The following is a 21,863-nucleotide window of genomic DNA, read 5'->3' on the forward strand; positions in this document are numbered from 1 at the left end:
ACAACTACCAATGGGCAATGACTTAGAAGTAGTGCTTTTCGATGGTTGAAACGAGATCCGGTGACATTTCCCCGACGAGTAATTTTAGTTCCAGATAGCCATCTTGAATACTTGAAGGTAAAGTCAGTCCAAGACGTCGACCATTCAAATGAACCGCTCTCTACCACATCCGCGACAGGCATCAGAGATATGATTGTAATCATCATAATCGTTGTCGGAAAGGTATGAAGCATAAGCAACCAGAAAAGACACAAAGAAGTATCGAAGGAATCCATGGTCCCCAGTATCATCAGAATATATACTACCTGACCATCATGTAGGCATACCCTCTCCATCACCATCGGAATCAATCGCGGCCCGAATCAGACCTTTGACACCAGGATGCCGAGGGCTGATGTCACATTTGAAAGGCAAGGGTTGGCTACACGAGTCCATGAGCGCACGTTATAATTGAACTCAAAGGCGGGGCACCTTGTCACCGCAGAGAGATACTCCATTGACGGCTCAATGACTTTTCCATCATTATCCACGGGCTTCGTTATCGTGAATGCTGACAGGATCGACGCTGTGGTGAGCCAGACTGTAGAAAGGGCAATGTGGCTTCCCGGGCATGCTCTGATATTTCGGAGTTTCAGCCCCTAGGAAGAGCACGAAGATAAACCACCTTACCGACGCCCGAATCCGAAGGAGAGAGCGATGGGGTCGCGCACGTCGTTGTCAAGTTTTCCCCCTTTCAAAAACCTTTCAGGCCTGAAAAGCTCGGGGTTGGGATAGTCCGCCTCGTTGTGAAGCATTGCCCTTTGGCAAAGTAAGTGATATTGGCCGACAGTCCATGGGCCATTGACCAGAAGAACGCACCATGCGTTCCCGATAACAATAGAGTGGGCGGGAATGCGATAGCCTTCGTACTCGTCCTCACGCGTTAAAGAGTGTGGCAGAGCTACAGTAATTTAAAAAAACAAATATCTGGACATATGGCCAGCGACACACCGATAGGAGCTACTGGTCTCCATCTGAGGAGATTTGATTATATGCACAATGCGTGGGAAAAAAAAAATTGCTCCTGCCTGAAAGCCTCTTTGATCACAGCGGAAAGGTATGGCAGTGAAGCTTCGTCGCACAAATCTGGAAGGCGATCACGGCCTACAACTTCGTCTAGTTCTTTTTGTGCTTTGGCTTGCACGTCAGAGAATTGCAACAGTGCCAGAATTATTGTATATAAAGCAGCACTTGTAGAGCCTGACCCAGCTTGGGTATTTCTTTTTGAAAAAACAGTCGAAACTAAGGATAAACGCTGACGCACCAAGAAAAAATACCCCAGCAGTATCTTTAATGATCTCGTAACCGCTCTTGTCGTCGCCTTCCCATTCTACCAAATTTTCTAAGCAGCGTGACACGAAAGAGGGCGTGGCGACGCCGTCAGCCTGTGATCGAAAAAGCGTCAGCACCGCTGTAGGAAGGTAAAATGACACGCCCACGATATCCTTCTGTGCCGCGGCAAAAGGGGCGTCCCGAAGCCTTGCTGCCAACAGACGCCGCTCCGTGGCCATTCGATTTGCACCCGCAAGATATTCAAGGATATAGCTGAACAGAGGTATCGAATCGGCAAGAAAGGTGCGTGGGTTGCCTAGTAGAGATTGTAAGGACTCAGACACACGCTCTGAGAGCGTTATGAATGGGTCGTTCTTTGGGAGAACTCTGATTCCATATGCGAGTGACAAAGTCAACCCGCCGTTCATGCTTTGAAAATGTCAATCAAGATCACACTGGCAGTCGGTATGTAAAGTGGGCGTACTATTTAATATGGTCCATGAATTCTTGAGGAGTTTCTACGAGTTGTAAAAGCATTTTGTGCACGTGAGCAAGCTGTCGTGGTCTATAAACAGCACTATCAGAGGGGTGGAACCGTTGATGGAATATTCGGCGGCGCTCCATCCATAGCTTCCCATATGGTAGAGAGGACATGAGCCACGAAAGACCCATGCTGTAACGAAGTCAGCTCTTGAGCGATATAAGGGGTGCATTAGTCTTACAATTCGTTGACCATGGTTGCGCGGGGTCTATGGAAGTTGTTGGTCACCACTCTCGACGAAGATTTAGAGAAACAAAGCAGACCGACTGGAGTAGATCGCAGACCTTTCGCCCAGGAGGTCAGTTACGCTCTTGACCGAGTTGAGCACGATGAGAGAAAGTCCTGGACCTTCCAAGTAAATGATATCAGAGCCTAGGACATCGTAAGCTCGGAGTAACGTTATTTCTGGCAAATATATACGGACCACATTCGCGGCCCCAACGAGCGTACGTTTCCCATTCCAACGTTTGAGGTATAGATAACATGTTCCCAATGAATGGGTACTTCTTCGGACCTGGAGGAAGCGGCAATTTACTTTTCTGCTTCAGGCGGTCGCGGAGCAACAAGGCGAGCGCAACGGCCAAGAGGATCGCACAGAGATCTGTGAGTGTGAGGCCCATAGAAGGAGAAAACTGTCCTTGAACTTCTCGACCCGTCTCATATTAATGCCGAATATATAGCCACGTCATTTGCCGCTTCCGAGGAACGGGTGAATTTGCCACTGGATTTTTCGCCACTTCATGTGGATAATCGCCACCATGGCAGCTGATGGTCAGTGCTAAAATGATATTGATAAGGGCTGGAATGAGGATAAATTGAGGGGTCTGACGTACTTCAAAACGCAGCTTCAAGTTATTGTAAATACCCGCGCGGATTCCGCGATCGCCTTCGGGGTAGTCCTGGTGGTCCGATGATCATCTTACCTTCTCGCCGCATGACGCACTGCTGCCATTATTCTGCGATGGCCCAAGTCAATACAGCGAGGCATTTATTTCATCGGAAAATTTTGGTCTCTCCACACAGAGAAGAGATTTTGACAAGATGGAACAAAGGTAGGCCCTTTCCTTGAGTGAGCCTTGCGAAAACTTACTTTGCAGGCACGAGGACGTACTTTCAAGTCTGTGAGGAATTTTCAACAGCCCGAATTCGAAGCCCTTTTAATTTTTGGTGATATGGGGAGGCCCTTGTAGAATCTAATCATAACGCTGGAGGACCTAGACAAGATGAACAAAAAGGTGAGTTCTTTGCTTCACTTGGACCTGAAGTAAAATCCAGGTAGCGTTTAACTTCGCTCTTTGAGCACGAGGGAGGCCTCAGTAAGGGCTCTTCGTCCTTCCCCTAAGACCATACAACTAAACGATATTAACAAAATGTGACTTCTTTTGAGAGAGCTTACTCTGCAAGTTTGTAAGTCCATAATCCTCTTTTCGCGAAATTCTGAAATCTCGAAGGCGCCAAGTCCTCTAAGGAGAAACTGAAAAGCCTCGCGTGTATAAACGAAGAGGCCTGATACTACTCCATTGATTCGGAGGTTGAACTTTGCCAGAAGAAGCCTCCATTTGGTGGTTGTGGAAAGTCAAGAAAATGGGTAGAGTCACATCTGTGTTTGACCCAGACGCCGCGAACAAACAGCTCGCTTAGCATCGCCCACAATCACCAACGCGCGAAACTGCTCCGACGACCGCGACGATGTCGTCGAGCACAGCGCTCAAGACGTTCTCTCTCACCAACGACATCCTAGAAGTCACCCCTCAAGATGAAATTTACCGATTCGATGCTGAGGCTAACAGGCGGATCAATCAAGAGGCTCCTTGGACGAAAGAGTGCGTACCTTCTCACCCTCAAATCATCACCCACCCACCTTGCTGGCGCCGGGCGATGGAGATCGATTTGAGAGCTTACCAGCCTTTTCGTGTCCTAGCCCACACTACTTTAAGTCCTGCAAAATCTCTGCAGTCGCGCTGATCAAGATGGTGTGTGGCATGACACTTAAGCCATGACGATGGGATAAAGCTGATATGGTGGCTCGCAGGTGATTCATGCTCGGTCGGGGGTACCACACGAGATTATGGGGCTCATGCAGGGGAAGGTGGTTGGGAACTCGATCGTCATCATGGACTCGTTTGCGCTGCCCGTACAAGGAACTGAGACTCGCGTCAATGCGGCTAGTGAGGCCAACGAATACATGGTGGAGTATATCCAAGGCAGTGAGAAGGTGTGTACTGCCCCGCTTCCCTTTAATCTATCCTTCGCCTTCGCACCCCTTCTCATTCTTCCATGTTTCAGGCAGGGAGGTTGGAGAACGCTATCGGGTGGTACCACTCCCATCCTGGATACGGATGTTGGCTTTCCGGTATCGATGTGAACACCCAGATGAACAACCAGAAGTTCCAGGATCCGTTCTTGGCGGTCGTCGTGCGTCTGTTCTTTGTGGTAACACTATCTTTCACCTCATTTTGTGCAGATCGATCCAAATCGCACCATCTCTGCGGGAAAGGTCGATATTGGCGCATTCCGGACGTACCCCGAAAACTACACCCCAACAAACGCATCTGCATCGGAGTATCAGTCAATCCCGTTGAGCAAGATTGAAGACTTCGGTGTCCATGCGAATCAGTACTACCAGGTCGACGTGGAGATTTTCAAGTCGAGTTTAGATAACGAATTGTTGGCGTTGTTGTGGAACAAGTATTGGGTGAACACGTTGAGCCAGAGCCCGCTGATTTCGGTGAGCGTTGGCTGTATCCGATATATAAGCTTCGGAGAAGAATGCTGACCCCTAATAGAATAGGGCGTATTCTGTGTCACAGCTTTCTGATCTGCACCAGAAGCTTGCGAAGGCACAGTCCTCTGTCAACTCTACCCGCGCCCATGTACCCACTCTCAAGGAGAAGGACGCTGGAACTGGTACACAAAAGGTAAGCCAATCTGAATCTAGTATCGACTATCGCCTTACCATCTGTCTGCAGCAAAAAGAGAAAGACGAGAAGAAGAAGGATGACAACCAACTGGCGAAGAGCGTCAAGGACAGGTTTGTGCTCTGCCTTTCCGATTCATTCTATGCTGACCCCTATGTTAGCACGAGGATTGCCGTCGAGGCCCAGCATGGGCTTATAGCGCAAGTAATCAAAGACGTGATTTTCTCAATGAGACCCCAGAATGGCTCGACGAACACTTCGCAGATATCAGATGTTGCGGATATGGCCATAGGCTAATTCGAATTCATTTGGAGACGCTGTGCCGCTATGTTGTATTGTTGTTGGATCAGAACTGTGTCATTGTACATGCATGTAATACTACGCAAGCTCCATCCGTTGCTTGGAATTTCAATCAGGTGACTCAGAGTGGTGGCTGTGTAGATAGGATTGGGCAACAGAACCAAACAGACAGATTTTGTCGCCACAACACTCGACGTCCTCCAAACCCCTCAAGAACACGCCAATCCTCAACGTGAGTGCCTCTACGCTCGTCTATCGTGTTTCCGCGCCGTTGGGCTCAGGATTATGCGGTTTTTCATCGAAACAACGGATTCTATCGGGTGGATTGGCGTTGGAACATCTGGATGATGTTGGCGGGACCCTGTAGAAGTCAATGCTAACCAACTTTTCCTGTTTCAATAGAATGGGTCTTCAAGAATTCCAGGTCGTCGGCCGCCACTTGCCCACCGAGGCAGACCCTACCCCCAAAATCTACCGCATGCGCATCTTTGCGCCCAACGAGGTCGTTGCCAAGTCGCGCTTCTGGTACTTCCTTAGGTACGTTTTTCTTCACACTTACCGCACCACCAACCCAATATGATCATCTCCAACAGGCAACTCAAAAAGGTCAAGAAGGCCAATGGCGAGATCATTGGTGTGAACGTTGTGTGTATCTTTGATGTCCCTTGCAGCCCTCAAGAGGCAGGCGGAATGGGATTGCTGACTTAGCCTCTGCGCCCCGTCGCGTTGCTGTTTTTGTGTTTTCTAGATCCAGGAGAGGAAGCCTCTGAAAGTCAAGAACTTTGGCATCTGGCTCCGATACGACTCGCGCTCAGGTACCCATAACATGTACAAGGAGTTCAGGGAGCTCTCGCGCGCTGCGGCTGTTAAGAGCTTGTACCAGGACATGGCTGCCAGACATCGTGCCCGCTTCAGGTCGATCCACGTATGTGTCATTTGCCCTAAGTGTGAAAGTGTAGGCTGATAAGAGGCGTTTCATAGGTCCTCCGTGTTGTTGAGATCGAGAAATCCGAGGACATCCGCCGCCCTTATATCAAGCAGCTCCTCACCCCCAAGCTCAGGTTCCCCCTCCCTCACCGTGTCACCAAGATCCGCTCGACCTTTGTGGCCAACCGCCCTTCGACCTTCTAAGGAGTTTTCGCAGCGGTTTGGATGGAAATGGGATGACTTATCTGAGGGTGCGCTCGACATCCATTATGCGAGTACTTATTATACGTTCTGTTTGCAAACATATGATATGACCCTTCATGCCTCTAAAACCTGTCTGTGTGTTATCAGCTGTCTTTCTGGCCCGTCTCTCACATCTCCTTGTGCATCTGCTGATTAACCCTCCGTTTCCTCTTTCCCTTCCGCTCACCTACGCTGATTTCACCGTCGATTCTTCATGAGAACAAGTACGCGATTCCAGTGTCCTGAGGTTGTCGCTCACGACGCCATCCTCTGAAGGAATGAAGACGATTGATTCGCTTGATTCAACCAACCTGTCCCGCCACTTCTAAGAGCCAACATGTTACCAAGGACGTTGATAGCCACCCAAAAATTATCGGTTCATCGTCTCAGCGCTCAGATCATGACCAACATGACTAACAGATGCAAATTCACTGTTCTTGACCTTGAAGCTTGAAGACTTGACCCACGACTAAAGTTACGAAGCGGGCATTACTCCGCTCTTCTCTCCAGAGGTTTCGCTATTCTGTCTGAAGCTGCCTGGCCAGCTGGTCTTGCATCTGCTGAGGATGGTCACCTCCACTCTGGCGTACGATGGCGTCTACAAAAAAAATTACTCGGCCCATTGGTCCTCATTGGGCCTTCAATATCAGATCATCGCACTTCGGCGTGTATGACAGAAGGACTCTAAAGAAGCGAAACTAGCTCAAGACCTCGACAGAAGTATCTGAACGATGAGAAACCGGCGTGGTTACTTTCAAGTTGTGAACAAGATGTCGAGGCGTCTTCGGTGCATCTATCATATTGTGCATCCCTTCGTAGTAGTAGCTGTAATTCACCTATCAAACTACTCAAAAACTACTCCAGCCCGAGTGCAAGCTCTGTGACAGAGATTCAGAACCCTTCCCAGTTTGTGCACTGAGGAAGGTGATTCTGTGTATATAGTGTCGATCGCCGCCAAAGGAAACAGATTGTTCAGGTGGTCCGCTACGGTGACAGGATCCGATTTGCCTAAAGAGAAGTGATTTATATCAAGTTTCAACAATTGTTCGCCTGTTCGACGGGGACGCTTCACAATGCGAGCCGGGAGGGTCGAAAAATCAACAGACAAGCTCAATTCTCGTAAACTGGGAAGCTTTTTGGTGAGAAGAGTTAGGGATCGGAGGTTGACACCGGCGGTCGCTAATTGAAGCTTCAATTCACGAAGTTCAGGCCATGCAGTCGCCATCTCAACGATGTTGTCATGAGATAGACTGGGTGAAGAAGGGAAAGGATAACGTTTCACAATAAGATGTCGCATCTGATGACATGAAAGCAAAGGCTCAAGGTCTGAATAACGGGGCATGATCATCAACCCCGATCTGGCGGTGAACTCGAATCGCTGCACAGTGTTGGCCCATTGTGCCACGCTTGTTAAGATAGTTCTCCATTGGACGTCCGTACAGTCGAGCTCAATAAAAACCGACTCAATCGGAATGAAGGTAAATATGGTAAGGATTGAGTTGATGAAGGGCCCGGAGGCACCAGTGAGGCTTAGAGAGCGCAGCGATTGGAAGCAGGGGAGCTGGAATTTCACATCGAGGGGTGACGCATCCGATGAAGCACTTGGGAAATTCATTTTGAGCTCCACGAGGGATGTAGAAGAAGCAATGATGTCGAGCGGAACATTCCCTGATTGTATTTCAGATGTCGAAATGATGAGGGTGTGTAGATTTTTCAAGCTGAGAATGGGGTGGTATGACTCGCGGTTGGAGAGGAACCCAGGGAGCACCAGCGTGTTGATTGACGGTGCTTGTTCTAAGATAATCTTCATAAAACCTTTGTGCAGGGGGTAGGGGAATTTGCCAAGGGAGTAATCATCACAGACGCAAAAAGAAACGGTACGAAGAGTCGGGGAAAGGAGGAGGGGAAGGGCAGGGATCAGATTGGGGTGGTCAAGTGTCAAGGTGACTAGCGACGGCAGCATTGGCCGCCCTTGAAAATGGCGCGCTGCGAGCACCAAGACAAAACCATCAAATCCAGAAGGGTCCTCAGTGGTAACTTGAAGTTCATGAATGGCAGCTGCGTAACTTTCAAGTCTCAGCCAGTGAGCGGGCTCGACATCATCGTGGAAGCCCTTAGATTGAATGAGAGTCAAGTTTATTTATAAAATGACTTGGACGAACATAGATTCCCCGGGATTCGTCGAATTCAAAACTAGGTATGACGTTGAACAAGGTTGCAAGAATTCAAGGCGACGCCATAAAACAGACACCGCAGGCTCGAAAAAGGCTTTGCAAGTTCGTGCCAATGCAGCGAGTGAGTCTTCGTCCGTGAAAATTTCGCCATAAAAATTCCCAAAGATAATTGAGAGGATCTCTGGAACTTGAAGAGCGGGGTGAGGCGGCATGAGTACAGTGCATACGATCGGCTTTCGCACTAAAGGGTTGGGAGACAACCAGTCCAAACGAAGCAGAGTTTGGCAACCAACAGGGGGTGTATTTCAAGCGGAATCACCAGGTGTCCGACCTCGTGGAAATTGGTCCTGGTGTACGGAGGGTGAGGAGAGGTGAGGAGGTACTCGTAAAGTCTGGAAGAAATTTGCCGCTTTCAAGTTGATAAGTACTTATGTGGGATGATTTAAGGGGATTCCCCGGATTCAGCCCAAATGGGGAAGGTCAGGGTTCAGTCACGCGCGTCATGCTGTAGGCGCGCTTGGCGCTCCTGCGGCGTCGCCTTCTCCTTTCTGTCCTGCGCTGCCCCCTCTAGTTGTACGGGCGTTGTGTTTTTCTTGTTGCTTTCCCGTTTTGTAATGATCTTTGGTCTTAAAAATATCATTTTGTCGTTGTTGAAGCAAGCATGTTGAGAGAGCAGTCAATAGTAATAGACACTCTCGGATGGCATGAAACAAATAGCTATGAAGTATATGAAACAAAATACCTACGAAATATAAGAATTATAAAGATGTATGTGCTTCCCCTTCTCCGTGTTCAAATCCAGACACTGGGATCTTGTTGAATCAACCTTAGTTTTCCGCGTCGGGTGAACTTCTTGGAGAGCTCGAGTTTGATTTGCGTTCTTGTGCAGTTCCGTACTTGCTGGAGCGCGTTGTGCCTTTGTTCCAGCGGATGGCTTCCAAGAGCTTCGGGATGCTCTTGTCTGCATCTGGATACTTGCTAAGGAAATGATCCTCATTTCGGCCCAACCTAAAGATGAACAAAACGAAGCCCCATCAGGAGAAAATCTCTTGAGTCAGTAGGTCAATGTAGCTCTAGTATTTATAATACCCTGGTAGTCTAGTCCCCCCCATGAGTCGCTCCGGTAGTTTACTGTGACATCTCAGTAGCCCAGGTAGTTCTTCCCTTGCACCTGATAGCCCTCGGTACACCCTCCTTCCACTTAGGTAGGCACTGGTACACCTTGCTACCAGAGCTACTTGTGTGTACTGAATCTACTAATTTCTTTGTAGATGGCCACTAATTTTCTTGCTTCCAAATTAAATTAGGGGTATAAATGGCATTTCGACTATCTAATACAAGGGGGTCTACAATAACACCACACTAATAAAGAGGCTTTAAAGCCAATATCCAAGAAAGTATGAAAGGTGAAAATAATGGATAACATTACACATGAATGAAGGGACACCAGGGTATCCTCATTCAGGTTCGGGAGGGAGCGCTCAAGCGTCGTTGATGTTGTTGTCCATCCGTCATCATCGTCTTTGCGTCGTCCATCGTCATGGTCATTTTCGTCGTGTTGTGCACTGTGGTTGTGGTCGTCCGTTATTGCCGCCACCTGTATCGTCGTCGTCCATCCATCTCCATCATCATGTAGCCATTGTCGTGTGTTGTCGTCATCGTCGTCGGGTCACATTGCTCAATGTAGCAGAGGGCGAGGTGGTGACATGGCGGTGGTTATGATGGCCGCTAAGTGGGTTGTGGCTATTAGAAAGGGGAACAAGAGGAGCTGGTGGGGCTTACAATGTGATGTGCTCACCTGTCTACTGTGGACGGTGATGACGGCATGCGTTGTCGCCATCTGGGATGACGTGGCACATCCGTGTCCCGTGTCGTAGTCGCATGGTAGTTCCGTATTGTTGTTGAGTCGTCGCTGTCCTGTGTTGGCGTTGCACCGTCGTTGTGTTGTGTCAGTCCGGACGACGAACAGCGAATTGGTTGTCATTCGTCGTTTGGTTGCCACGTCGCTTCTAGCGACGTGGCACCTGAACATTGTATGACTAAAGGAATGGGGGGCAGGGGTTGTGTTAGCTCACCTGGGTTGGCACACAACGTTGTCACTGTCCTCGTTGTCGCGTCGATGTTGCAGGCGCTCGTTTTCTTGCCAGAGCTGGTGACGTGGCGTTGCCGCGTTGTTCTTGTGGTGTTGGGGCATGCCGGGCTGGTTGTGGGTGGTCAATGAGGGTTGTGGGTTGTGGTGGCCATTGGTGACGGTGGTGGTGCGGCGGTCGTGAGTGGGCGTCATGGATGATCGATGATGGTAGTGGTTGAGGAGTTTGTGCAACGCATTACGCACACCCAAATCAAGCGTGGCCAAACGCCGACAATCAATGAATGAAATTTTGTCTAAGTCCTCACTTCAGATTTGGGCGTGGCTATGTGACAACAGCATCTAGTGAGCTCTGTTTAGTTGCTTTAAACAGTTGTATGGTGCAGCTGCTAGATTGCTCTCTTGTCCACCCCCGAGATGTCTTGTGGAGCTGAGGGTTCGATTCACGGTGTTTGCACTATTTTTGACAATGTATATGACAGATGGTGAAATCCATGGAGTCTACTGAAATAGTCAAGCAACCTCAATATTTCGAGCAGAAACTACTTGGTCTACTGACACTGTAGGAACAACAATCAAGGTCTATGGGGAAATGAGTTGAAAATATTGGAAGCTATTGAGTTTATGAACAAATGAACTGAGTGTACCTGGACTATGGGTGCATAACCAGAGTTTATCAGCACTACTTGGAGCAATGGAAGCTACTGACTTTCTGAAGAAAACTACTGAGGGTACATATTCAATCAGAAAACTACATATACTTTTTTTTTTTCCTGATGCCCCTCAGTGTAAGCAACCGGTTAATCAAAGCTTTGGAATACACATGCCTGACAAACTCATCAAAAATCGTCTTCCGTTGGTTCCGCTTGCTCGCCGTGGCGCTACTCCCCTCGTACCAGTCCTTCGGCCAGTCCTTCAGTGCACACTTCGTGACAGGATCGATCTCCTCCCACTGCTTGATGACTCTTCGCCAGGCACCAGGCACTCTTCCCAGATCTGGGATTGCGAAGGTGAAGCGACGGAAACTTGGCATAATGACAGTACCACCCTCAGATGATGTTCCCCTTTCGGAGCTCGCGGGGGACATTCCACGGCTAGCCTCAATCACAATAGCCTCAGGCGGGCTTTCGGGCAAGATATACGGGGCTGATGCCGCCCTTGATATCACTCGCGATTGGGTGTGCGACACACGCGTAGGTCCAACGGATGTGTTTGATGGATTTAGAGTCGTTTCCAAAGTGTGGCTGACCATGTCTGAGTGACAGGTATGGGAAAGTGTTGCCGTGATCACTTTCACAAGTTCGTCTATCTTGTGGTCAATCCCCGCCTTGAACTCTCGAACCTCCAGACTCGATACAGGTGCCACAGCGATGTGATCTCCCATGAAGCTCTGGTCCGCACCAAGGGGAATTGGGTGCAAGGCATTTCCATGCCCCGCCTCAAAGCTCTGCAGGGAATCCATCAAATACTTCATCAATGTGTCAACCTTGACATTGACATCCCGGTGAGAAACGAAGCTCTTAGATCTCCAGTGATGAGACAACTTACGTGCTCTCCAATTGCCCATCCACCCCACCATCGGATCCAGCTTAGTGGCCATCGCATTCCAATAGGTGCGTACATAAACCTGTACTGCGCGCCACCACGACGAAAGCAATGTGTGGTGTAATGTTTTTTCAACCCAGCTGCCGCTGCGAACTTGGTAAGTAATCCTTGCAGCATGTCGTAGCTCATGTCACGTTTAGGATGAATCAGTCCGTTTGGGGCGATGTACGGGAATATGTAATCGTTGCCTTCAACTTTGTGGTTAGGTTGGAGTTTTTGAAGGTACGCTCGCCATTTCGGAAGGTGTGTACTCATGTCGATCGCATGGACATCTTGATGATATATATCGTAGATGTTACCTACAGGACAGAAGTTGGTTTTTTCTCAGTCACGACTGGCAATTTGCTTACCGGTACGTGGACCTTCATATCCTTTTGCATGTTGCCATCCCTTCCTGTTTTCAAGGACAATTTTGAAGTGTGGAATGTAGTACGGTGCTGGCCCAACACAATCCTCCTTGATATCTTGCTCCTGAAGTGTAAGTAACTCGAAACATCTATCAGTCCAATTGAGTGTTCCGAACAATTTACAGATTCAGAGTTAGGTAAGGCATACCTCGTCCATAGCGTAAATGCAGAGCTGATGAATGCTCGCATAAGCGCGTGTTCGGCTCGAAACATTAACGTTTCGATATCTTTGACCGGCAAGGTGAGCAGGTCATCTGGACACATTTTCTCTGACCAGTCAATAATCTTTTTCATCTCTTCAACTGTTATCGCCTCGGCATGGTTACGGGATGCTGCATGTCCCTTTTCTACAGCTCTGACCTTCACTGCATGGATCACAGCCATGACGGCAGGTGCTCGAGCTGGACACCCAGTTACCTCTCCCGTCTTGTCATCCAATCGATAATCACCAGCGTACTTGTCCCCATTCCTTTTCGTGTGGTCAGATTATGATCTGATCCAATAAGCTTTATGCTCACATGGTATCCCAGTACTTCGCAAAGGCACCCTGAATCCCGTATGCAGTATCTTTTCTGAGGCCCTGCACAAAGCACTTCTGGACTAAGAACATCTCAACAGCCATTGCAGAGTAACGGTTCGGGGGGTTGGTGAATGCCTTTTCGAGCTCGTCTGTTGGGATCCCTTCGCTACAGATGTCCTCGCTGTTGTTTCGCCTCTCCTCAATCAGAGTTGCCAAAAACCTGATTCCTCTATCAAAATGTCCATCATACGCATTGCTAGTATTTTTCACTGAGGTCACTTCCTTCACCTGCACGTTTCGGGTCTTCTGCAGTGTCGCAAGTGACGCTGCGGCAACTCGAGCCTTTTTTGATGCACGTGGCGGTTTTGGCTTTACAGCTGAGGGGGATACCTTCGACGCGGCAGATGCTATATTGGCAGCTGCTGCAGATGCTTTTGTACGCGCCCTTGGGGCCATGGTCAAGTGGGACGAGAGCGAGGTAAAGTCAATTCAACAGTGTCCTACCAATTACAATACCCCATGTTTCAGCTTACAACTTCACCGTTCATGTCCCCAGTTACCCGAGTAAGCACCCTTTCATTCTGTGGGTCCAGCTTGATCCAAGGAGACATGAAGGTACAAGTACATTTGAGCTTAAATAGTCTAAAAATACATTTTATGCTACAACGAAATTGTGTTCGAAAGCCTATGTTAAATCAATGAAATCGAGCATAACCCTTTTCCTTTTCAATCCATGCCTTGCCTGATTATATTCGTGAGTGTGTGCCGAATCTCCCTCATCAACTACAAGCGGATTCTGAGACGAGCCAGCAAGGGGAGGAGGATCTGCGTGAGAGCTTGACACCACAGGCATCGGGGACATGACTTGCTCGTCGTCCTGAGCCAGAGGACCCATATGAGAGGCCAACGCCGCGGAGTTGGGGGCTGTCGCAGGATTTGCGCGAGTGCTCAACGCCCCAGCATCAGGAGCCATGGACATGACAACGCCCTCATCCTTATCAGGAAACATTAGCTATGGGTCTTGCTGACTGATAGACACGATACATACAGAGTCTGTGTAAATCCGTCGTGGCCTATTAGGTTTTGATTTCTTCTTACGTGTACGTGCATTATATTCATTGAGTAGATTGGGAACCCTGGCCTTGAGAATTGTCAATGGGATCCAAAAGTACTGGGGGGGTCGTTGTTGCTGAAGGGCCTTCCTACGTATGTCCTCGTTGAGGTTCGAAACGGTCTCACGGATGAGAGCCAATGTTGCTGTCTCAACGCTGAAGCCGGGCACAGTAGCACCTGAATTTGGCCCACCCGGACCAATCTTCTCCCGTGCAATACGAAACAGAGAAGAGCGCGTGAGGTGCCTATCAACTGATCCGGGAGTATCGATGGGCTGTAGGACTAGTCAGATATATCCTACCTAAGAGAAGGGAGCAAAACAAACTTACATTGAGGAGCATCCGCATCACGGCTGCTGGCCAAACATTCATGCAAAAACGAGGAACGATGACGCCAGCAGATCCCCACGAAAATGACTTCTCGCACAAGACTGCAAGTTTGGCCAGGTTCAGCTGGTGGAGCCCCCAGGATGTCGTATCAGGGCCGTTGCCATGCTCTGACCAGGAGGTAAGTGGGTGGGTGTAAAGCCGAAGGATGTCGAGCTTGGGGAAGTCCAAGGGGATGTTCTGGGCTAGTGCAGGGTGCTTCATACCCATTACACCATGTGGGTCGTAGAGTAGCTCATTTGCGAGCTTGTTGCGCCAGTCGTTGAGGAAGTCTTGGAGTTCATCTTGAGCAAGTTTGGTCGCAGCTTCAAAAAGCGAGTCAGCTAAGCCTCCCTGAGCCAGCTGATAAGCAATCTTGGAGCCGCATCCAGGGAGGCCGATCTAAGGACATTGCTATTTGGTAAGAAAATAGATATCTGCCGCTATTGTTAACGTACCTGATCATAGTCGCCGCCGCTCAAAATCGCGATGAAGATCAGCTTGGCGCGGGTTAGAGATGCCAGGTCCTGGATGTCGGTTGAGTTGTAGTATATGATCTTGTCGCCGTCCGCTTTGATGTTCGGGCTTGAGACATAAACATTTTGAGTGAATAAAGAGCGATTTGGGAACAGGAACTCACGGCTTGATCATGCATGTGCCCCCAAAGAGGAAGACATCAAAGTCGGTGGTAAGGACGGCCTCAATTAGACCATGGGCAGTCAACTGGGCCAGCTCTGCCTCCGCCTCTGCTGGGGCCTAAGAACACGAGGGTAGATCAATGAGAGACAAGTAAAATTACTATATAAAAGTATACACACACGATATATGGGGCACCCAGCTTCTCGAGCAAAATCCTCCACGTAGTGTTCCATCCAGTGCGGCTTGTCGGCTTTGACGTTCACTCCACGCTTTACGCGGGGACGACCAGGACCATCTTCGACAAAGACGGGAAGAATCGAGTTGGCGAGGAGGTGGCAAATCCGGTAAAAAATGGTGCGGAGGCCGGGATTTTCGCCAGTCTGAGAATGGGCGGCAGCTTGTGCTTGACAGATCCACACACTACCATGAAGATGTAAGTTAACTGATAAAGAAGACGTGAAAAGAAGTCCATACCTTACGTCGACACCAACACGAACCATGTTGTCGCCGTGGGGGTTCAACTGAAAGCCTTCCGTGAGTGCAAACTTGGTCAGAGTTTGCTCACGCCGAGCTGGTTCCAAAATCTAGAAAGGTATCAGTTCTCAGGTCACAAAATCTACAGAAGCCGTCACCTCAGAAAGTCCAGGTACGCCCATTGTGATGGTCAAGGTTGAAAATGTCGGGGAGAAGGTGAGACATTGCCCCAATTCAGTGGATTGAATTGAGAAGCAATGGGAGAAAGGAAGACTTGGAGTGAAAAGACGAAGTCGGTGCAACACACACTAAAGGAGGCCGACAAACACGCCGCTCGTTGGATTCAGGCAGTGCTTGCTAGGTGCTCGCCGCACTGGTGTTGTTGTTCATAGACTCATCAATGAAGCTGTGTTCACGTTTTTTTTACATCACATGACCCAAACGCGTCAACGCGTCGACACATTGACCAACTTCTTTCATGCCTCGCATACTATTGAGCTCTTGGAATTGGAAGCAATTGATTGCCAGCTGGTGCCATTGTATTAAATATTGATTTGTTATATTTACATTTACATGCATCTAAACAGCATGTATTTCTTGGGATGAGCCCAGGAAACAGATACCTAGTGATACTCAGAATTGGGCATAAGTGAGAGTTGAGCGAATAAGTGAACATAAGTGATTATGTTCGGTCGATTTAGCTTAAATCTGGCTCATTTTAGTGGATTTAAGGACCCTTGATACCAACCAGTTCAATTTATGGGTCAGGCGAGCTGGCAGCAGGCCAGCCGATTTACTCGTAAATCGGTTGCCAAGTCCTCAACACCCTGGTTGGGCCTGGGTTGGGCTAAAGTAAGGGTCATCCACGGTCGTACCCTGTTGTACCCTGTTTCGCCGTTGAAAACACAGATTTACAACCGTAACCCTTGAAATTCAAAGACATGATTCAAGTCAAATTCAAGTTTGAAAAAAGCTATTATCTCAAATAGTACACACTATACAATAAGATGGACCTATGGCTATGTAAACAATTCAAGAAAGTGATGATTGGTGGACAGGACTCGCAGTGTCGACAGAAGAGCTGGTGGCGGATGACAAGATCGCGATACACAGACTGCAAGGGGTGATCAGACGGCGAAACTTGGGACCAGGCCTGCAGGGCCATTTCAAGAAATTGAATGAAGGTGCACCAAGCGAGAAAAGAGGGCCTCTGAGACGGGAAGACGTCCCAGATCAGGTGAGAGGGATCAACGCTTTTTGCGCCCCGCCTGGAGACTCGAAATAGCGAGGACTCCTCACTACGCCAAGAAGACATCGCATCGTAGAAAAGCGTGTTGAAAGCGGTTACGGTGGGAGCCGCTGACTGTGGAACGGGTTGAAATGAAACAGGTGCATGCCATGTCAATAACATAGGAAGTATCGACATCCATGGGGGAAGAAAACTCTGGTAGAAATGTGTCAGTATAGGTAGTCACAACATATTTCAAACAAGACTAGAAACTGACCTGGTTTCGTTGCTGACTGAAAATCGTTGCGTCGGAAGTTCTGAACGTCGAGAGATGTCCAAAGGTTCAGTCGGGCATCAAATCGAGGTCTTTCCGAGGGGGAGAATTGAGCGAGACATTGGATGGAAGGAAGGCTCGAGGTCCGACGAAAGGAACGATATCGAACGCGTTTGCTCCGTTTGCGTATGGGTGCGGAAGGCGCGTGGAACAAGATGCTGGGTGGAAGCTGAGGTGAAGAAAGCCATGTCGGAATTGAGTACTTCTGTTTCTTGAAGGTACGACGCGTCGATGGATCTATGAGACGGTCCAAAGCGATAGGCTCTGAATGTGGAAGCGAGAACAACGCGGTTACCTGAGTGATGCGGAGTCAGGGAAGTGTTGGGCAAGAGACTTGGCTCAGGGAAAAGTGATTTCTCACAGGAAAACGGAATCCGGTGATGGGCGCATTTTATCAGATTTAACATTCACTCCTTAAATCGAGTGAAATAATTGTACTTACAGTCGTGGACAAGCAAAGCCCACTAAAAAAATGGCTGACATAGCACTTCCTTTTTGAGTATCTGAAATGATGCATATTAGTTAGCTGAAGTTCCCAGTCAAATTTCAAAGAGATTTATCGAGCAGTTCTTGAGAAAATGTCTATTTAAGGAAATGGTCCCTGAAATTTTGGCAAAAACCCTTAAAAGGAAATGGAAAAATCCGAAAAAATGCGCAATCGCTTCCTTTCAATAGACGGAGCGTGTCCACCGCGTTTCAAAGGGTTTCATCGAGTGGTTGGCCCACAATAAAATCCTGAATTTGACTAATGCTGCCTAAGAAGAAAGTCAATGCCACCTCAGAAGCACTAAATGCTTGTCCTGCTGGCCGTTTATCAACCGATCATGGCAGTGGATGTCGGCTTATCACATCAGATTGACTGGGGAGGCTGCCCAGTGGGCTGTGCGAAAGCAAAAAGGGCAATGAAGCGTTTCGAGGACCGCAACGATGCATTTAGATACAGCTCTCAACTGAATTTTGTACATTACATTTGCAATTCTTGACCCTAAAAATTTGGCAATTACTAATTACTCGTGGGAAAAACTTCGGAGGGGGTGTTTTCGACGTCTTTTGAAAAACTGAGCAAGATTCTGAAAGAATCTCGCAATTTCATCGAGTTTTCGGTGAGAAAAGCGATTGGTGGGCTTTGCTTGTCCACGACTGTATCTAGTGGCAAGGCCGTGATCGATTTATCCGATCACGAGTTAATCTGAAGTCGGGTTCAATGGAAGAACAAAAACCGTTTTGAACCTCTAAAAGAATCGTGAATCTTTTGAGCTGGCCGATGAGTAGTAGTCTTGACACCAGTTCAATTACCCGCCTCACATTGACCCAATCCGGACTCGTGTATAGAAGTCCCTCCGCATCCGTTTACCCCCTCGTCCCCAACATAGTGATTTGAACCCCTTCGAGATTAGTAGAGTCGAGCAAATGAGTGGAGAGTCCAAGAAAGAGTCGTTTGAGAATTGTTGTGAGATCATTCTTGAAGCTTAAAGTTTGGAAGGCTTCTAGTATTAGGTAATCCATTTTACTTCGATGATAAATTACAAGAACGGCGGACAGATCAAGAAAAGAAAAGAAAAGAAAAGAGTAAAAAGTGGGATGAGTAGAACACACAAACATACAACGAATGATGGATGGTAATGGACAGTGGGTGATGCTATGAAGAGAAGGAAGATCAAGAGGAGAATGTACGACGTAAAACATGAATGAAAGAGAATTAGCGTGTCCAACGAGCTTGACGGACCGTAATTTAAGTACCAGATACGCATCATCAAAAGACGACAACAAGAAATCCAAGACGACAGCGTCGGAGGAGGCCCTGGCTCGGAGCAAGCAGGAAGGGAGGGATCGGCACCCAGACCCTACTCCGCCCTAGATCCCTCCCACCTCCTCAACATGCTCTTGCTGCCGCTTTCCACCCTCACCCCCCGTAACAGTCAACCAAGCTTCCAACCGCCTCCCCAGCTCCCCTCCACGCCCACCACATATATCCCCCGTCGTATTCAACATCTGCTCCTTCTCCTGCTCATCCACGAACGGCAACTTCCTCGACAACCGTGCTACTCCTCGTGCGGGTGGTATTGTTAACACCATCCCAGCCGCGCCTACGCCGTTGCTCTTCGCCCCCTTGGTCGTCCCGTTCATCTTGGAAGTCCGCGAGAAAGAGTTTGAGCTGGATCCTCCCGTTGCCTGTGCTGGGTGATGATGATGGTGATGATGTAGATGATGATTCTCAGTACGCGGAGACGCAATCACCGCTCTTGATGTCTCCCGATCCGCGTCCGCCTCCGTACACGCGCTCTCCTTCCCACTAGCAGCTCCCTTGAACCACTCACCCTCAAACTCTTCCGGCCCCAATATACTCTCCACTAATCCCTCCTCCCACCCATCCCACTCCACACACCGATGTGCCATCCTTAGTCGAACACCCGCGGATTCATGGTGCAACCACTCCCTGCACAGAGTCGTCAAATCAGCTTTGGAGCCAGGTGGGAGTTTGAGGTTCGCAGAAGCAGGGTCGGAGGGGAGTCGCGCAACAGCCTCGCGGAATAGTTTGCTTAGGAAGGGACTGGATTGGAGGAAGGCGGGTACGTGTGCGCAGGCCCAGAGTGGGCGGGTGGTGGTTGATTCCCAGTCGATTATACATGTCTGTCGGAGGTGTTTGAGTATGGTGAGGTAGTATAAGAGAGAGACATACGATGGATGTGTTATCCTTTGCATCCACAAACACATTCTCCAAGCTCAAGTCATGGCAATCCAAGCCAAACTCCTCTTTACCTTCCCCCATGGGCCGATCATCCTCCAGTTTCATCAAACGCTCCATAACCCTCATCCACCTCCCCATCTCCCTCCTAACCTGATCCTCCCTCTGACTCATATGAGCCACCAAAAAAGTACTGCGCTGCATCCGCCTATAATCCCTATACATCGCATCTCCAGGACCCTCCCATTCCTCTTCACTCTCCTCCAGATCCCATTCATCAGAATCATCGCTCTCGTCTCCAGGTACCGCCCTTAACCTGTGATGCCGCGAACTCCTGATCTCATCCGGGTCCAGATGTAACCGATGTGGAGCTGCGCTGCCTTCATTCTCGCGTATTACACCCTGGATCTCGCGCTCTGCGCAGGACGCCAAGTAAGACGCGGTGGAAGCCCACGGACCGCGGTTCAATTCTTCTGGGTGTGTCAGATCGCCACGGTTGGAGCCGAAGAAAGGCCAGGATATAATTGGGCCCACGTGGAAGACGTGAGTTGCAGTATGAATAGACTGGAGAGACGGGGTCTTGGGCACAGGGCCGTTCACCCCGCTCATGCTTAGCGTTGGGGAGAATGGGAATGCAGAATATGCAGGGCAATATTGGCTGGCTTTGGGGGTTGGGGTGTCGGAAGAGACTATTATCCGCGGGTCAGGCCCGAAATAGATGGACCCTATTCCGGAGAATCGATGCGCGAAGAGAGGGATGACGATGGCTGCGAGGTTTCGCATGAGCTTCACAATGTCACTGTAAGGGAGCCCGTGATAAACTTGTGAAAGCGGAAGTCCGGGCGCCTGTAGGGTGGTAAGTCACGTGATCGACTCGAAAGTTTTAGTGATGCACCTTCGACATGAGAATAATTTCACCTCCTAGGCGGTTGTAGGGGTTTGAATCGTAGTGATAGACCTTCGGAACGGGGACACTGGTTTTTTCGCGAAGGTAGCTCATTGTAGCAACCTCTGATTCGGTCTTGAGTCTGGGCATGAACCGACGTGCAACGCGTGCCACTAGCTCCGTGTAATCGACGAGTGTGACAAGGTAGGCCTAAATAGATGATCAGTACATGTAAGGGACCCCGTCCCGAGACGGATTGACCTTGTGAAAGGTTCCTTAAGCAAAGATCAGCTCAGCCGACAGCCGAAACATCAGAGAGCGACATACCCGCACTAAGAAAGGTGATACGACCAACCTCGACACCCATTTTCTCGCGGACGACGTCCTTCAATACCCTTCTATCCACTTCGAAAGGAGAAGCACCATGCAAGGCGGCATCAGCCTTAGATTCCCGTTTCCTGTCGGCATGTTCGGTGGCCCAGTCCCATTGGAGCAGTGGCTGAGTGGTTGTCGGCGTTGGTTGCAAATGTTGTTGGTCTATGTTCAAGCAAAGTTTGCGGGCATCCTGGTGCATAATAGAGGGGTTACGGGTGTTGTGAACGCGAGGGGACCCCTTATCAACGAGTGGTGTCTCTGAATCAACACAATTTCCCGGAAATGAGCCGGAACTTGAGAATGCGGAATTAAGGAAAGGTACAACCAGCCTTGAGGCACTAATAGAAGAATAGATGTTGTTAGCAGCGAGATATGTTGTGAAGGCGGTGTGTAGACGCTATGGTAGAGAGGGAGACGTACTCATAGGTTTTAGAGCCGATGTGCTTGGCCGTGTTTGCATCTCCCGCCTCAGAATTGCTCCCCACACACGTTTCTGCTCCTGCCGCTGCCGTTTTACTCGCTGGATTACCCATGGGCGATGAAGATATTTATCATGTAACTCTCGAAACCTTTATATCCCTCGACTCTCCTTGGCGAGTGACGTGAACCCTTGCTTCTTTTCACCGCCAGAATTCGCATAACTTTCCGACACCGCGTATTTGGCTACGAACTCGTCACTTCAATCACAAAAACATCCCACGTCTATTACCCCACCACTGCGGTTAATA

At 49.0% G+C, this 21,863-nt stretch overlaps 10 protein-coding genes across 10 annotated transcripts; 2 read left to right on the forward strand and 8 right to left on the reverse strand.

Annotated features, from left to right (window-relative positions):
* Positions 1–312: 312 nt before the first annotated feature.
* On the reverse strand, positions 313–2,472 carry LACBIDRAFT_250965 (uncharacterized protein; the record flags this gene model as incomplete). Its single annotated transcript, XM_001882634.1, has 12 exons — positions 313–421; positions 472–615; positions 670–798; positions 859–940; positions 991–1,007; positions 1,038–1,248; positions 1,304–1,424; positions 1,479–1,740; positions 1,796–1,984; positions 2,034–2,060; positions 2,116–2,224; positions 2,280–2,472. The coding sequence occupies 12 exons, from the start codon at positions 2,470–2,472 to the stop codon at positions 313–315; spliced, it is 1,593 nt and encodes a 530-aa protein (XP_001882669.1).
* A 1,048-nt stretch (positions 2,473–3,520) lies between these two features.
* Positions 3,521–5,188, forward strand: LACBIDRAFT_185252 (uncharacterized protein). The gene is made up of 8 exons (XM_001882485.1): positions 3,521–3,675; positions 3,774–3,825; positions 3,885–4,067; positions 4,139–4,267; positions 4,317–4,580; positions 4,639–4,770; positions 4,822–4,883; positions 4,932–5,188. The coding sequence occupies exons 1-8, from the start codon at positions 3,542–3,544 to the stop codon at positions 5,065–5,067; spliced, it is 1,092 nt and encodes a 363-aa protein (XP_001882520.1). The 5' UTR covers positions 3,521–3,541; the 3' UTR covers positions 5,068–5,188.
* A 59-nt stretch (positions 5,189–5,247) lies between these two features.
* On the forward strand, positions 5,248–6,325 carry LACBIDRAFT_192674 (60S ribosomal protein L20). Its single transcript, XM_001882486.1, has 5 exons — positions 5,248–5,302; positions 5,473–5,607; positions 5,664–5,715; positions 5,819–5,995; positions 6,052–6,325. The coding sequence occupies exons 2-5, from the start codon at positions 5,474–5,476 to the stop codon at positions 6,199–6,201; spliced, it is 513 nt and encodes a 170-aa protein (XP_001882521.1). The 5' UTR covers positions 5,248–5,302; position 5,473; the 3' UTR covers positions 6,202–6,325.
* Positions 6,326–7,084: 759 nt separating this feature from the next.
* On the reverse strand, positions 7,085–8,626 carry LACBIDRAFT_328563 (uncharacterized protein; the record flags this gene model as incomplete). The annotated part of the gene is made up of 3 exons (XM_001882635.1): positions 7,085–8,353; positions 8,403–8,433; positions 8,490–8,626. The coding sequence occupies 3 exons, from the start codon at positions 8,624–8,626 to the stop codon at positions 7,085–7,087; spliced, it is 1,437 nt and encodes a 478-aa protein (XP_001882670.1).
* Positions 8,627–9,729: 1,103 nt separating this feature from the next.
* Positions 9,730–10,709, reverse strand: LACBIDRAFT_299725 (uncharacterized protein). The gene is made up of 3 exons (XM_001882636.1): positions 10,490–10,709; positions 10,197–10,438; positions 9,730–10,142 (listed from the first exon to the last, which is right to left on the reverse strand). The coding sequence occupies exons 1-3, from the start codon at positions 10,696–10,698 to the stop codon at positions 10,093–10,095; spliced, it is 501 nt and encodes a 166-aa protein (XP_001882671.1). The 5' UTR covers positions 10,699–10,709; the 3' UTR covers positions 9,730–10,092.
* A 545-nt stretch (positions 10,710–11,254) lies between these two features.
* LACBIDRAFT_299726 (uncharacterized protein) lies at positions 11,255–13,491 on the reverse strand (the record flags this gene model as incomplete). Its single annotated transcript, XM_001882637.1, has 6 exons — positions 11,255–11,276; positions 11,331–11,989; positions 12,052–12,407; positions 12,459–12,604; positions 12,664–12,984; positions 13,034–13,491. 6 exons carry the CDS (start codon positions 13,489–13,491, stop codon positions 11,255–11,257), a joined length of 1,962 nt encoding a protein of 653 aa, XP_001882672.1.
* A 229-nt stretch (positions 13,492–13,720) lies between these two features.
* Positions 13,721–15,808, reverse strand: LACBIDRAFT_299727 (uncharacterized protein; the record flags this gene model as incomplete). Its single annotated transcript, XM_001882638.1, has 8 exons — positions 13,721–14,029; positions 14,084–14,422; positions 14,478–14,915; positions 14,972–15,098; positions 15,154–15,269; positions 15,332–15,572; positions 15,627–15,736; positions 15,785–15,808. The coding sequence occupies 8 exons, from the start codon at positions 15,806–15,808 to the stop codon at positions 13,721–13,723; spliced, it is 1,704 nt and encodes a 567-aa protein (XP_001882673.1).
* An 831-nt stretch (positions 15,809–16,639) lies between these two features.
* Positions 16,640–17,705, reverse strand: LACBIDRAFT_328565 (uncharacterized protein; the record flags this gene model as incomplete). The annotated part of the gene is made up of 4 exons (XM_001882639.1): positions 16,640–16,645; positions 16,991–17,070; positions 17,132–17,483; positions 17,631–17,705. The coding sequence occupies 4 exons, from the start codon at positions 17,703–17,705 to the stop codon at positions 16,640–16,642; spliced, it is 513 nt and encodes a 170-aa protein (XP_001882674.1).
* Positions 17,706–18,538: 833 nt separating this feature from the next.
* Positions 18,539–18,874, reverse strand: LACBIDRAFT_299729 (uncharacterized protein; the record flags this gene model as incomplete). Its single annotated transcript, XM_001882640.1, has 1 exon — positions 18,539–18,874. One exon carries the CDS (start codon positions 18,872–18,874, stop codon positions 18,539–18,541), a length of 336 nt encoding a protein of 111 aa, XP_001882675.1.
* Positions 18,875–19,042: 168 nt separating this feature from the next.
* LACBIDRAFT_299730 (uncharacterized protein) lies at positions 19,043–21,334 on the reverse strand (the record flags this gene model as incomplete). The annotated part of the gene is made up of 5 exons (XM_001882641.1): positions 19,043–19,819; positions 19,869–20,720; positions 20,770–20,970; positions 21,022–21,035; positions 21,088–21,334. The coding sequence occupies 5 exons, from the start codon at positions 21,332–21,334 to the stop codon at positions 19,043–19,045; spliced, it is 2,091 nt and encodes a 696-aa protein (XP_001882676.1).
* Between the last annotated feature and the right edge of the window lie 529 nt (positions 21,335–21,863).

The sequence above is a fragment of the Laccaria bicolor genome, genomic scaffold, assembly GCF_000143565.1.
Source record: "Laccaria bicolor S238N-H82 LACBIscaffold_17 genomic scaffold, whole genome shotgun sequence".
NCBI classification, from domain to species: domain Eukaryota; kingdom Fungi; phylum Basidiomycota; class Agaricomycetes; order Agaricales; family Hydnangiaceae; genus Laccaria; species Laccaria bicolor.